This window comes from Acanthaster planci, linkage group LG21 (genome assembly GCF_054643075.1).
Source record: "Acanthaster planci isolate LZ-2023a linkage group LG21, COTS_SCS, whole genome shotgun sequence".
NCBI lineage: Eukaryota > Metazoa > Echinodermata > Asteroidea > Valvatida > Acanthasteridae > Acanthaster > Acanthaster planci.
The window spans coordinates 1,712,028-1,726,339 of NC_141797.1; the positions used below are offsets into that span (position 1 = coordinate 1,712,028).

At 42.8% G+C, this 14,312-nt stretch overlaps 1 protein-coding gene across 1 annotated transcript in view; it reads right to left on the reverse strand.

Annotated features, from left to right (window-relative positions):
• LOC110983119 (MAM and LDL-receptor class A domain-containing protein 1-like) overlaps positions 1-14,312 on the reverse strand; it is a 94,599-nt gene that overhangs the window by 58,763 nt on the left and 21,524 nt on the right. Inside the window, exons 22-40 of the mRNA XM_087131449.1 lie at positions 13,453-13,718; positions 13,059-13,143; positions 12,391-12,537; positions 11,486-11,640; positions 10,930-11,119; positions 10,429-10,578; positions 9,683-9,945; positions 8,739-8,823; positions 7,844-8,017; positions 7,172-7,437; positions 6,303-6,393; positions 5,920-6,063; positions 5,007-5,269; positions 4,152-4,383; positions 3,038-3,160; positions 2,530-2,751; positions 1,679-2,088; positions 974-1,058; positions 254-400 (exon numbers count right to left, since the gene is read on the reverse strand). Coding sequence (XP_086987575.1) covers positions 254-400; positions 974-1,058; positions 1,679-2,088; positions 2,530-2,751; positions 3,038-3,160; positions 4,152-4,383; positions 5,007-5,269; positions 5,920-6,063; positions 6,303-6,393; positions 7,172-7,437; positions 7,844-8,017; positions 8,739-8,823; positions 9,683-9,945; positions 10,429-10,578; positions 10,930-11,119; positions 11,486-11,640; positions 12,391-12,537; positions 13,059-13,143; positions 13,453-13,718 — 3,498 coding nt within the window. The remainder of the gene's footprint in view (positions 1-253; positions 401-973; positions 1,059-1,678; positions 2,089-2,529; positions 2,752-3,037; positions 3,161-4,151; positions 4,384-5,006; positions 5,270-5,919; positions 6,064-6,302; positions 6,394-7,171; positions 7,438-7,843; positions 8,018-8,738; positions 8,824-9,682; positions 9,946-10,428; positions 10,579-10,929; positions 11,120-11,485; positions 11,641-12,390; positions 12,538-13,058; positions 13,144-13,452; positions 13,719-14,312) is intronic.

The following is a 14,312-nucleotide window of genomic DNA, read 5'->3' on the forward strand; positions in this document are numbered from 1 at the left end:
ACACAAAATGTAGACATTATTTTTCCTGTAAGACAGACAGAGGACTAACAATGTGGTGTGTTACAAGGTTTCAATGGAGAGGCAACTTTAACAGTGCATCATTGGAAAAATGGCCGACTAAATTCCATTGTAGTCTGTTTAATTCATGTATGTTCAATACCCTCTGCACATACTGGCTATGATGGGCTGATAATATTTGAAGATTATGAAAATTAAAAGATGAAGATTGAGGTCTTCCAATGGAGGTATTTACCGTAAGCCGTGCCGTAGGTGGCGTCAGAGGTTGGTCCCGTGTTTTGGCTTGGAGTGGGCCCGCTGAGCTGCGTCCAATCAAAGTCATCGGTTGTGTCTTGCTGGTAGCCGCATACGCTGTCCTCCTGGAAGGTGCAGACAGCCGCCCCTGATTGGTTAAAACGAAAACAGAATATACACGTATCTTGAAAAGTCCAGTAGACACACTTTTTCTGCAACATCATACTTGTCCTAAGGTATGCATGTAAATTGCCATCCTTTTCATTCAGCCAGTTGCCCATAGACTGGATTCTTGCCACAAAGCAACAACGAATTGCTGAAGGCAAGGAAACTTAAAACTGTAAAAAAAATATTACAGTCAATTTGTTGAGCACAAATCAATGCAATATTAAAATATTCTCCTTGGAATGACATCAAAGTTTCTCGTGAAAATGGAAACTCTTTTTTTTATGCATAAAAGCACACAATCCCCCAAAAGCTCCACAAATACCATTTCAAGCAGCAAAAAAGGAGGTTGCCTGTCAAAACAGAAAAAGTCTTTTTAGGACAGCTCTTAAAAACATTTTTTTCCACAGAACCTGTAAAATCGTTTCACACAAAAGGCATCTACTATTAAATAGGGTGAAATTCCAGGACCTACTCAAACAAGTTTAATGTTTCATCTCACGACAAGAATTACAAATGTTCTAACTTTATTCATTGCAATCCTCAAAATATTTACCTTTGCATTCACCATCATACAGAGCCAGGTCATCAATAGCTATGTCAGCCTGGTAACTCCCTCCAACTATACCCTCATATATAATCTAGGGAATATTGCCACATAAACTTTATGAGTGGAACAAGAAATATTGCACAGCATTCCATAACTTGGATTTGGACAGATCACTATGACCATATTACATAAAGGCTGTGGTCTATTACCGAAATGTTTGGAGCAGCAAATTCAATTTCTTAGCAAAACTTTAATTAACCGTCTACTAATTGTTGTTCAACAAGTCAATCAGAGGAGCAAAATTACTAATTTGAAGAACCAAACTTCAAAGGGAACCACGAAATTTGCTAAAAGAAATCATGTTCCGACATGATGTTGGGTGTGTTGTGAGTTGGGTTCTCATTTACTTCTTGCCAAAATGACAATGAACGACCATAGTGGAAAAAGATCTGACAGCGGAATCTCTTTATTTTTAGTTTGTTCCTCTTTGCGCTGTGAAAAGGGCAAACTCAGGTTTGTGTCTTGAAGTATGCATCCTGAAAAAAAAAGGACATTGCACAGGTGAAAACGTCAAGGAGATCCTACTGATTTTCACTGTGCAAGGTTCACTTAAAGACTTTAATGCGGGTCTGGCAACTAGTGACTTGGCTGGGTCACATTTTTTTTTAGCCACTCCAGTAATTAAAAAAAATAGCCTGAGAATCCATGTACCTGATAAGGTCCGGAGTTTGACACGGGAAACTGGCCTAAGTACCACTGGTCATCCAATGTCCCAGATTTTGACCAAAGGGGTTGGCCTAGGCTGGTCCCATTTGGACGCACAAACACGTTTAGTGTGTCTATGTCGGCACCGTACATGTGATACCAGAACTCCACGCAGACTGGGCGGTTCCTGGCAATGAGGTTGCTCTCTAGGCGCGCCCGGTCGCTCTGAACCCGGGGAGAGGAGGTCTCGATGTATAGGTACCAGCCCTGGGCAGTGTCTGTGGTGTGATCGGAAGACGGCCCCGTGTCCACGGAGGAGGTGGAGCCCTGAGATCTCGTCCAATCAAAATCGTCGTCTTGGGATTGGGTGTAAGAGCACAGGCCTTGCTCAAAGTTGCAGTCGTAGGGAGAGGGAACTAAAATTGAAAATAACAGAGGCAAATAGAAACTTTTGACATTATCAACAAATCTTTCTATTCTTATGCAAATTCCCGAATCACACTTTTGGTCCATTTCAGGCAAATACAGTGAATGTATCATGCAGAAATTCCAACAATCGTTATGTGCCGAATTTGGAATACGGCCTTCTTCTGCTAGAAAAACACATGAAAACATTGAATGGATGCCTTCAAGTAAACTATTACCATTCTCATGCAGATGTTAAAAATTTGAATATCAAAGGCCCATTCCAGGTGGAAATAACCTGTTAAAAAATTGTATGGAAGCATTATTAAAACTTAAAACATTCCAGCTCTACTGAGAATCAAAAATTACAGTAGGGCCAATTACAAATAGGTCTTTGCTAATTTTCAGTAACGTTTCACAAAAGCAAATGTACGTGTGACTTTGATTCTTACCTCCACAGAAGCCGGGCTGAACAGAGATGTCATCTACGGCGATATCACTGGTGTAGTTGAAGCCAACAACCCCAACAATTACCATCTGATAGGGCTGCAGGGGGCTTGTCACGTTGATGGCTAGTTCGTACCAAGCATCTCCCTGGTTACCAATCACGGACTGCAGCAAGATCTTGTTCTGCGTGTCTGGGTCCTGCTGGTACACGTCGAGCTGCTTGACACCTGTAAATGACCATTTTCAAATTTTAAAACTTTGCTTTGGATTCTCACATCTTTTTGAACATCTGAAGCTGTCACCTAATTAGCAACTTCTTAACATGCGTTAATAGCTACGTATGTAATACAGATATACATGGAAAGTCAAAGTTTGTTGAAAATCAATTAAAAAGGAAGTGTTAGAAAGTTATACAGGAGAAGGCAGGGAAAAGGAAACAGGAAGAGACTAGAAACATTTAAAACGTTTTGCTTCTCAAAACAGTCTCAAGTGGCAGAACCAAAATGTGCGTACCCTGTCCATACATGTGATACCACAGCATGAAACAATCTCCCTGTGTGGCATCAAGGTGCTCGCTGACTAGCCATGCCTCCTGACCGACGAGGAAACCGCTGGTCTCCAGGAAGACGTAGTGACCTGTCAAGGGAAGAGAACAAACAAAGCAACAGTGGTATAAACGAATGGAACCCAGGGATCTCTGGGAGAAACCCTTTATTGTTGGGTCAGGCTGGTAATGTGATTCTTTCCTCTCCTTTCGCCTGTGTGGTCAGGGTTCGAATCCTGCTCAGGTCAACAGTGAATTTGGTTTTAAATTCTGAATGCTTTATCAAGAAAATTCTGCAGTTTTCCTCCCACCCGTAACACTGTAACTGCTTCTCATTGTCTCATCGAGAGACTTATTCTCTATGGTGCCAGGGAAACTTTTGAGAAATCCTTGGTTTCTTTACTTAAAAATAAATAATAACTATTAAAATCGACGAAAGTAGTCACAAAGAAAAGGCCTGCCTGAGGAATGCAGTCAAAAGGTCAATTCTGCCTAAACTTAAAACATTCATGAACAGCATTTTCCACACTGAAGCCTGGTGTTTATTCAAAAATGTCCCCATAAAAAAACTTCCTTTTCCATTTGTTGGAAAAACTGCTATAAAGCTGGTTAAGAATACCCAGTGTCTAATACTTTTGATGTAACCAGTCTTTGTACGGGATCTTTACTTAATTTTTTTCTAAGCACTAATAAAATTAGCAATCATTCAGCAAAAGCGTCTGTCTTATAGAATAAACAAAAATGGATATGTTAGTAATATTAAAGAGCACCTCTAAGGAAAACACGCTTACTCTGATTTTATCTTTCAACATAAACAGGGAAACACTCAAATCCAATTCAGAGTCATTTGTCTTCAGAGCTCAACTATAACGAGCTAAAAAGGACTTTCTTTCTGTTCATGCCAAGATGTGAATTCTGAATGCATCTTTCGGAGAAAACAGAGAAAACGAGGGGAACCCTCGCCCTGTGTTCGTAGTGGATAAACCCTTGTGCATGCCAATGGCTACAGGTACATGCATTGTTTGGCATGCCGAACAACAATACAGCGTCATTATTCAGTAAACATAAGTAGGTCTTTTGTACCTTCTGTTGTTCCTTTGGTGTGGTCAAAGGATGGTCCTGTCTCCAAGGAGTCTGTCGTGCCGCTGCCTCTCACAAAGTCCAGGTCGTCCAGCGTCCCTTCGTTGGTCCAGGAGCAGAAGCCGTCTTCAAAGTCACAGTAGCCGGCCAGAGGGCACGGACCGATGGTCACTTCTACATCGTCGATGGCCACGTCGCCTTGACCGGTGCTGCCAACAGTGCCCACAAACGCAGCCTGGTTGGATCCAAATGAGGATTAAAATAATACATCAACCGAGGGATCATAAAACAATTCTTATGAAATTGTAAAGAATAAAAGCTTGCACATTCCTGAAGTAGTAAAATAGACTTTCTGTCTTAGTTTGGTAAATGTGACAAAACTAGACAATAAAAAAACTGTTATTAAAGAATACAGTCAGTTCGGGAATACTTTCGTAAAACTGCATTAAATGCTTCAAAGATGCACTCCGGTTGATCTATCGTGCACTTCATGCCTCAGTCTGGCATTCGTACATACTAACCCAGCCTAACATCACTAAATACCCCCTGAGCAAGCTTTCACAGTTTTGCCAACAAGCTCCCAGCCAGCCCCTAGCACGTGAAGCATTACCCCAAGAGTAATGAAAAATGCACTGAGGGATACGTCTGAAAATCCATGCTTTAGAAAGGTCAAGCAAAATATCAACTTTCCTGTCTCCCAATATGTGTTTTAAGTAGAGAATTAACAAGAGACTAGTCTTGCAATGCACTTCAAGAATACGTGATCAAATTGTCTCTTGGTGTTGGTCATTAGGCCAAATTTCTCTCGTGCCACAGGGTAAAACTGATGGGCTAGAATGGAACCACTTGTTTTCTCACCAAAAACGGCAAATTTGCCTGGAGGGTGACCCTTCCCAGTCTCCACTGGTCTCCCTGGTCACCGCTCTTCCCCCACATTCTGGCTCCCAGACTCGTTGTGTTGGGGAAGTACTGGAAGACTTTGAGAGACCCCACGCCAATCCCATGCACGTAGTACCAGAAACGTAGGCACTCGCCGTCGGGAATCGCAGGAAAGTTGGGGTTGACAAGAGTGGCGGTGTCACCAGCTTGCCGTGCGGTCTCGTCAATGTAGGCAAAATGACCTGAACAGTGGTGAGGTCAAAGGGCTTTCCAATCTCTCACCATTTCTCACAACATAACCGATGTCACTAGTTAAGCACATTTCAACATTGGCCACATTTTGCCACAAGTGCTTCTTATTGAGAAATTGCTATCAACATCAAGGACAGACCAGTAAGATCAGGGCACCTAGCACACGCAACGTAGTTTCACTCTAATGACCCAACCAAACCACATAGCCAAATCTCAAGGTCGCATTTTATTGTCAGATACTGTGCATCTCTTGTTACGTTCAGGGTCTCCAGAATCTTTCGCAATAATTTTCATACCGAGAATTTCTTCTTTGCCTCAGTAAGAGGCTATCTGCTTTGAGCAGAAGCACCCCCTCGTTGGTTGAAGACAGTCATTTTGGTTGAGAGTGTTCATTTTGTTGGTAGCTATGCAACCATAATGAGTGCATTTCATAGTCGTTCCTGAACCAGCGCAGTTCAGCTCCGACCAAAGGAGCCTCCATTGCTATTTGCGCCCTCTCTTGGTCCAGCTCGAGGCTCATTGATAACAAGGTATGCCCTTAGGCTTGAATGTCAAATGACAGGCCAGGTTAGTCTGATGTTACAACTTTATCAGATATGAACGGTCTTTTAAATCTTCCTTCTCTGGTGTCCAGACCTACCTGTGGAAGATCCAGTTGTTTTGTCAGGCAGCCTGGTGCCTTGGCCCGGGTGTATATCAACACCCCTCGGTCTTGTCCAATCAAAATCATCAATAGAAGACACCTGCTCCCACTCGCAGAAATCAAGCTCAAAGTCGCACTCACCTGTAATTATGGCAACAAGTACAAGAGTTTAACCAAGCAATCTCAAGTGACAACTCTTCATAACTTATCAAGATCTCATCAAGTCACAATTTAGCCAGATCAATAGTTCATGAATATCAGTTTAAACGGTGAATATTTTTACTCTTAAACAAACTCAAATCCTTGACCCACACAAGGTGGTTGAAAGAAATAAATCACAGATAATCACAGACCCACACAGTGTGGTGGTAAGCACTTACGTGGTGGCGGGCAGGGACCCTGAGTGTATATGATGTCGTCAAGAGCAATGTCGCTGTAGAAATTGGAACCAATTATTCCCTCAAAGGTAATCTGAAATCACACATACATGTATGTAGCATTATTATTACCCCTGCTTACCCTGCCCATCAACATTCCTAAAACCATCTTCCTAAAACCATCTCAGCTCTACAGAGGTTACACACCCTATGCTGTCACTTCAGATGTAAAGGGGTACTGCGTCAAATAGGAACAATATCTCTACCTCCACAGGTACTCATTCATGTTCCTGGGTGGAGAAAGACGAGTAGGGGTAAAGTGGCTTGCCTAAGGACACAATATAACTGGAAGCTCGATTTAGATCGCCAGCTTTGTGTTTCACACCTATTTATGATGTGCCCTTGGCCCTTGCTTGCTCAGATTAAAAACCTCACAATACCAGCAATCCATGGGAACGTTCAAGTGAAGATTGAAGTTTTATATGACAATGGACGGTCGGATGATCTAGTCAACCATTTGAAAAAATTGCTAACCTTAAGCACTATTTCATGGTGGTGTCTGGCACACTTAATATGCTTATGGTTGTGTGCGCATTGAGATTTGGGCCTAATATGACACTACTTTCCTCCAAGGTTAACATGCCTTTTGCTGTGCTTACTGTTTATGGTCTCCATGAAATGCAGAGAGCTTTGTAAGCGTAAAACCATGTGCTTAGCAGCACTGCGAACCTGGGCCACTCACGGTTACATCACTGTTTATAAGTGACATTTTTTAAAGTTAAGGGATTCCAGGGATTTGTGACTATGGCGGATGTTTGTATTTCCCAACTTTCTTCTTGTGTATTGCAAGGCCAATTTTCCTCTCCACTCACCGTGAAAGCTTGGTCACTTCGAATCGTTCTCTGGCCAAGCAGCCAATCGCCGTCCTGCTCTCTTGTCTTGGACCACAGTGTCGTGTCCGTGCCGTTGGCCAATGACGTCATGAACAGATTGAGCGTTCCCATGGAACTGCCCGTCATGTGGTACCAGAAGGAGAGGCAGTTGCCAAGGAGACTGGTCGGGTTGAGGGTGCGGGTGGTGATGCGGGCCCTCTCTAGGGCCAACCGGGGAGACGAAGCCTCCGTGTAGATGTAGTAACCTTGGAAACGAATAAGCAAAGGCCAAATAGCGGGGGTGACCTCTGGCCGGACATTTGTGACCCCATCAGTCCAAAACTATAGAATTACAGGTTATCATCTGGAATACAATGCTAATATGCACATGACCGATGCAAATTCTACAAATCTTGCTGCCCATATTTCCAGTGCTCTCAGCAGACCAAACTTCCAATTTTTACAAGACTTTGTACAGTGTTTTCTCAATTTTTAATGGCTCGAGTACGCATGTCTGCTAGCTGTTGGTTACTGATGAACGAAGCCTGCATTCATTGTTGAGAAAATTCCAATTGAAAAGACAAGGATTGTGTAGGTTTAACGGGTTCTAAATTATAGAAACAAAATTATAGAATCCAGAAAAAAAGGGGCAGTGTAGTCAGCAGCATTTACCTGAACCAGTTGTGTGGTCCCCGCTTGGTCCTGTGTCAACAGAGGGCGTGCTTCCCTGGTAGCGCGTCCAATCAAATTGGTCGTCTCTGGCTTGTTGCCAGGAGCAGAGGGAAGCCTCAAAGTCACACGTCGCATTGAAGCCGTATTGGGTCGGGTCGGCAATGGTTGGGAAAGCTGCCCAAGAATTCACAAAGAAATACATGAAATGCAAAAGTTTCCCCAACAAAAGAAATCGTCTCCTTAAACACAGACAAGGCCAACCTCTATTTCCATTCTTTCAGTCCCCCACATTTCACAAAAACTAGTACAGACACACAGAAAGTACAACGCGATGAGTACAATAGCACTGTATCATAATGGAGGCCTATATACATGCTAAGTTTAATTATAATAATAACAAGGAACATTTATATTGCGCAGGTACTATACAAATATACTCAACTGTGCACGACAATACCCATCACTATCTGAGGTGAGATATTAGGCGTTGGAAAAAGCTTCTTTAAAGAGATGAGTTTTTGTAGCAATCTTGAATGCGTCAACAGATTTGGCATTTCTTATATGAAGGGACAGGTTGTTCCAAAGCCTAGGAGCTACACAAACAAATGCACAGTCTCCAAGAGTAGCCTTAGTTCTACAACAGGGATGGCTGAAGATCAACCTATCACGTGAACTGCGAAGACTGTACATATTTCAGAGTAACCTGGTGTTTCAAACAGATTGAAAGGGCGGCTGAAATCTTGTGGGCAGAGTGTAAGTCCCTCTGCAGCTGTAGGAAGATAATAAAACTAAGCATTCTCCTGAAGCCTGCTAATGGTCAAAGAGGAATTCAGCAATGACAGTATCTCATTCTAGCTGCGAAATTATTTGAGGCAAACTGAAGAAAGCGACCTACCATTACAGAGTCCAGGAAGAAATAGTACATCATCAATCGCGATATCGCCTGCAAAGGACTTGCCCACGACACCTTCAAACATCACCTGATGAGATGAGTCACATGATCACCGCAAGGTATGTCACATGGTCATTTAAGTGAAGATTGATTCAGTGTAACTACTCAAACGGAAAAACAATTTGGTGGTTGCTTAATACAACTTGCCAACAATATTATTTCACACATGGCCTGGGTGCAGTATCTTAATAAGCGATCACAACCACAGTGCTCTATGATGGTTTTAATTTAACTCTAACGCTACGTCACAGAGAGATATTTGTTACAATACTCAGCTTTAGCCAATGGCTGCTTGAGACCAACACAGATGTTCAACAGACTATTTCAAGCCTCCGCATGCACAAACTCAACAGTAAGATCACAGGCGTGGGATGAGTATAGAGGTTATCCTTTGACTTACCTATCCTGGTGCTTGTACTGGGTTTGTGACTAGGCTTGTGACTGGACTTATAGACAGACTTGCGAATAAATGGGTTTGTGAGTTGTGATTGGGCTTGTGGCAGGGCTTGTAACTGGACTTATGGACAGACTTGGGACTGAATTGGCTTGTCAGTTGTGACTGGATTTGTGACTGGGCTAGAGACTTGACTTATGGACAGATTGGAGACTGAATTGGCTTGGCAGTTGAGATTGGGTTTGTGACTGGGCGTGTGACTGGGCTAGGGACTGGACTTATGGCTTGTCAGTTGAGACTGGGTTTGTGACTGGGTTTGTGACTGCACTTGTGAACAGACTTGTGACTGAATTGAGTTGTGACCGGGTATGTGACTGGGCTTGTGACTGGACTTGTGTCAGGACCTGTGACCACAACTGTGACTTACCTAACCTAGCCTGTGATCATACACAGAACATTAATAAGCCATGAAGGAAAACCTCAGCTACAGTACCTGAAAAGGGTTTGAGTCTGTCACTCCGACCTGACCGTACTTCCAATCTGTTGAGTTGGTGCTCTGCTGACCGGACAGAAACCAGATGACTGCCTCGCTAGACAAGGTGGATTTGAGTACAAGAAGCTCGCCAATGTCCACGCCGTACATATGATACCAGAACGTCATGCAGAAATCTTGGCCCGGAGTCAGGAAGCTGCTGGCGAGACGGGCGTAGTCACCGGGCACACGTGGTGATGAAGTCTCGATGTACAGGAAAAAACCTGCAAAGAGTTACAGTGTTGCACACTGGTGTAGGAAATGACTATATCAGCCCATGCACGAGCTGAGGTTTTACCCATAGTTTAACCGAATCTTTGATTCAGGGATAAGAGTGGCGGTTGAAGAGAAATCCCAGAAACATCCAGTGGCATGCATATGGTTGTTAAAAGATAGCCATGAATTTTCACTACTGTATGTGACTTTTCTGGGGTTATAAAGGCAAGACAATAGTTCTCTTACACAGCAAAGATTATAGAAGTCTTGCGCTCACTTTCTGTAAAGCATCACGTGTGACTGCTTTTTAACCTCTTTGACAATTCATGAAACTGGAAAGAACATGACAGCTGGACTCTGTCCACTTCGGCTAGCATCTAGGATTTGCTCTGTGTGGTATCATCACAGATGTGTGCATCAATCAATCCCAAATATGGAAAGACCTTTTGAAGAGATCATCTAAATCCTAAAACATTTTGGCAAAACTTTACCAGGAGCGCAAAATCCGGAGACTCCACAGGTGTGGTCGGCGCTGGGTCCTGTATACTGACTGGCTGTGCCACTGTTCAACCGCACCCAGTCAAACAAGTCATCCTGCCGGTTGCTCCAAGTGCACGTATCACGCTCAAAGTCGCAACTTCCTGGAAACCCAACAGGAGAAGAAGCCTCGAAATCCAGACAAAAACAGTATTAATGTAATAAGCGCTTCATGAAAAAAGACACTCACGACCCACTACATCAAAATGAGTAATAACTTGTTTACCCACCGTCTCATTTAAGTTTTGCATCTCTTTCAAACTTTTGGGTTCAATTAGTATCCCATCAAGACGTGATATGCCTCCTAACTGACAAAATATGGGGAAGAAGGAACCATGTCAATTGCATGCAAGCTAAACAGAGTAGGGTGGAGCAAACTTTGGTCACTTGCGCTATGCAGGCCCGCGACAAATGCACAAGAACCCATGCCAAAGTAGATGGGAGAGAGTGCCCACCTTGAGCGGGACAGGGTCCAGCAATTTTGGAGATGTGATCAATGGCCATGTCGCTACGATCCCCGATGCCGATCTCCCCTTCAAAGACCATCTGGTAGGCAGTCTGACTGGTGTGCTCAACCTCTCCCAGGAACCACTGATCGCCAAAGTTGCTGCTCATAGACCAAAGTATGTTTGGATCACCGAATACCTGTTGGGATGGAGGTTGACAAATAATGAGGTTGATGCAACTCTTTTCTCATGCAAATTTACTATAAATTATTCAAACAGTAATTCATGCATTAATCAAACCTTCCTCCAAAGGTTACACATTGTGATGCAACTTTCATACAAATGCTTAGCAGAAAATTTTTCTGACAAATTAATGTGCTGGGCAAATATTTGCAGAGTATCAGTCACAACAAACATAAATGTACGTATCATCACCTTCTGGCTGGTAACCCTGTTTGTTATAGCCTGTGATCACAAAGCATTTGATAGTAGAATATTTAGAAGAGTGTTCTGGTCAGGGACCAACCATGAATTATTCATGACCTAAATCATGCATTATTCATACCTTCACCCGTAGGGTTCCCATCTCGTCTCCAAACATGTGATAGTAGAACCTCCAGCAAACTGTCTGAGTGCTCTGGTCAGGGACGAACGGTGGTGAGATCAATCTTGCTACATCACCTTGACGTTGATTGGTTGCCTCCGTGTACATGTATTGCCCTTCAAGAAGTGTGTGCATATGTATGTTGATTTAAGTCAATCGGATTTGAAACTATGCTTAACAACTCGTTGGAGTCGGATCCAACGGCACAGACATTTCAGAACTAGAGTCTAGTCCTCAAACCCCCTGTGAGTCAACCCAAAGTCGTTATAAGCCAGGCACAAGTAAGTCCATCAGAAGTCCTGACAAACCTCTGAAAGTCCCCAGCTAACAAGTCCTTGTAAGCCCTGGAAAGTTCATTGTAAGTCCTCGAAATTTAAAGTGAATCCATACCAAGTCCCAGACAGCCCTAGTGCATGTAAGTCCACAAGTCCTCACAACCCTTATTGTAAGTCAATCATAAGTTCTAACAACTTCTGTAAGTCGTAACAAGTCATTATAGCCACTTTAAGGCCACAAGCCCTTATAAGACCTTGGAAAGTCTACTAAAAGTCTTCATTAACACCTGAGAGGCTGTCACAATTCCTCAAAAGTCTGTGTAGGTCTTTCACAAAACCTTAAAGTCCGAAACAGTCTATTAAGAGTTCTCAAAGTCCCCTTTAAATCCACACGCCCTGAAAAGCCATCTAAAGTCTTAAGCCAAGCCACAAGTTACCCAAATGCATTATGACAAAAGCATTCGCCTGACTTTTCACAATGGTTTTAAGAAAGGACTTGTGACTGGATTAAGTGGATGAACTTTTGAAAGAACTGGCCTCAACTTCGGCAGTATATGAGGACTCAACAAAACCTCTGAGATTATCGCATACCATTGGCGGAGCCATAGGACACGTCCACACTGGGACCGGTGAGTAGCGTCAGTGTTCTGCCTGCATTCCGTGTCCAATTGAAATTGGCTGTTGGGTCGAAAGTGTACCCGCACAAGTCTGGCTCCTCAAACTCACATAGGTTGGGGGCTGCAAAGTAGGGAAAAATACCTTATCAATCTGAACCGTATTTTTGAAATCAGACGCATCAAAAATTGACAAAAATGAGGTGATAAATACTCCACTGATTTCAAGTCTCTAGCATACAGAGTTTGCAGTTTGTATTTTATGGTGTAATTCAATAAAACAGGGGGGAGTGTGTTAACTTACACAACCAAATTATATCTAAAATTCCCGTTACTTTTAAATTTTGTTCAATATCAACACTTATTTATTAATGGCTATTATCGCACCAAGCCTTTGAGTGTTTTTCCACAAATGTCTTGAGGTCATTTTGACAATAATATCATGAAAACTGGACAGGTCAGGTCAGTTAGAGATTTTTACTTTTCACAGATGTACTTAAAACAGGCATCTCCGTATGCTTATCAAGATTAATGAAGAAAGATTGGTTTACTGGATAGTTGAGCTCTTGAACGGGGAATCCCATACCTCTCCTAACTCAAGAAGGTCCAAAACCCAACTTTTTAGTAATAACCAATCCCCTTTACCTTCACAAGGTCCGGCATAAACCCTGATATCGTCCAGAGCGATATCACTCAGGAAGCTTGCTCCAACCACAGCCTCAAATACGTACTGCACATAAAACGCAATAAAATATGTCTGAGAAATTTTCCAATACTATGAACTTCAAACCATGACCAAGGTTCAAAAGGTGCGTCTGACCACAGAAAGTCTACCAGACCTCACCAAATAAAATTGTACCGGTGTTGAACTAGTTCACAACCCTATTTTACTAGTCTATTTCATTTGCATAATAAAAGAAGGACTTGGATGGCAAGATTTTTTCACAGACTATATCAATCATAATACACAATTTAAAAACTCAGATTTGATTCAATGTTATAGAACTGTTGGGAACAGACACGTGCTCAGTTTCTTTACCTTATACGGGGTTGCCATGGCAAGAGCAACCCGTCCCTGGTACCACTGGTCATCCCTGGTACCTGTTCGAATCCAGATAGGTGAGCCCAGCCCGGCTCCATCCGCCCTGGCATAAATTTTCAACGTATCCACATCATCTCCCCACATGTGGTACCAGAAGTCCAGACAGTTCTCCAGCGTGGGTGGGACCGTGGCACTCTCAAGACGGGCTTTCTCACCGACGACTCGGGGCGAGGAAGTCTCAATGAAGACGTAAAAGCCAGCCCCTTAGAAGATAACGACGAGGTTGTCAAAACATTACGTCCAATGATTGTTCGGTTTAGTTCCAGCAATGGTTTTAATAAACCTGACTTTGCCTAATGAAGAAGTTTACTGCAGACAGGGCAATGATCATCAACCTTGAATTCAAGCAATCAGTTATCTATGAACCATAAGATACCATTTCCAACTTCTGATGCGACAAACTCTGATTTAATGAGGGCAAATAATACGGTACCTTTAGGATATCTGCTAATGGCCGAACCTCATATTGTTCCATACTACACCAGGCCACATTCACAGAGGGCCATTTGCTACCCCAACAGGCAGTGAACAGTGACCAAATTGAAGTTCAACACAGGACCCATTTCCACATGCTGCTTAGACTTTGTGCACGTTTACATGGGAAATCAGTTAGACATGTCAGCACACCTATCACTTAAAGCTCTGGGAATGCTCAACGGTTTCAACTGTTGACCTAACGGCTTGAAATGAGCCATTTGCAAGTTAAATTTGAATACAATCTGGTACACTGAGTAATTTGATTGCAGAGAAACAAAACAATTTTAATTCCCCGGACTAAAGGCGCTGCTGCTATACCT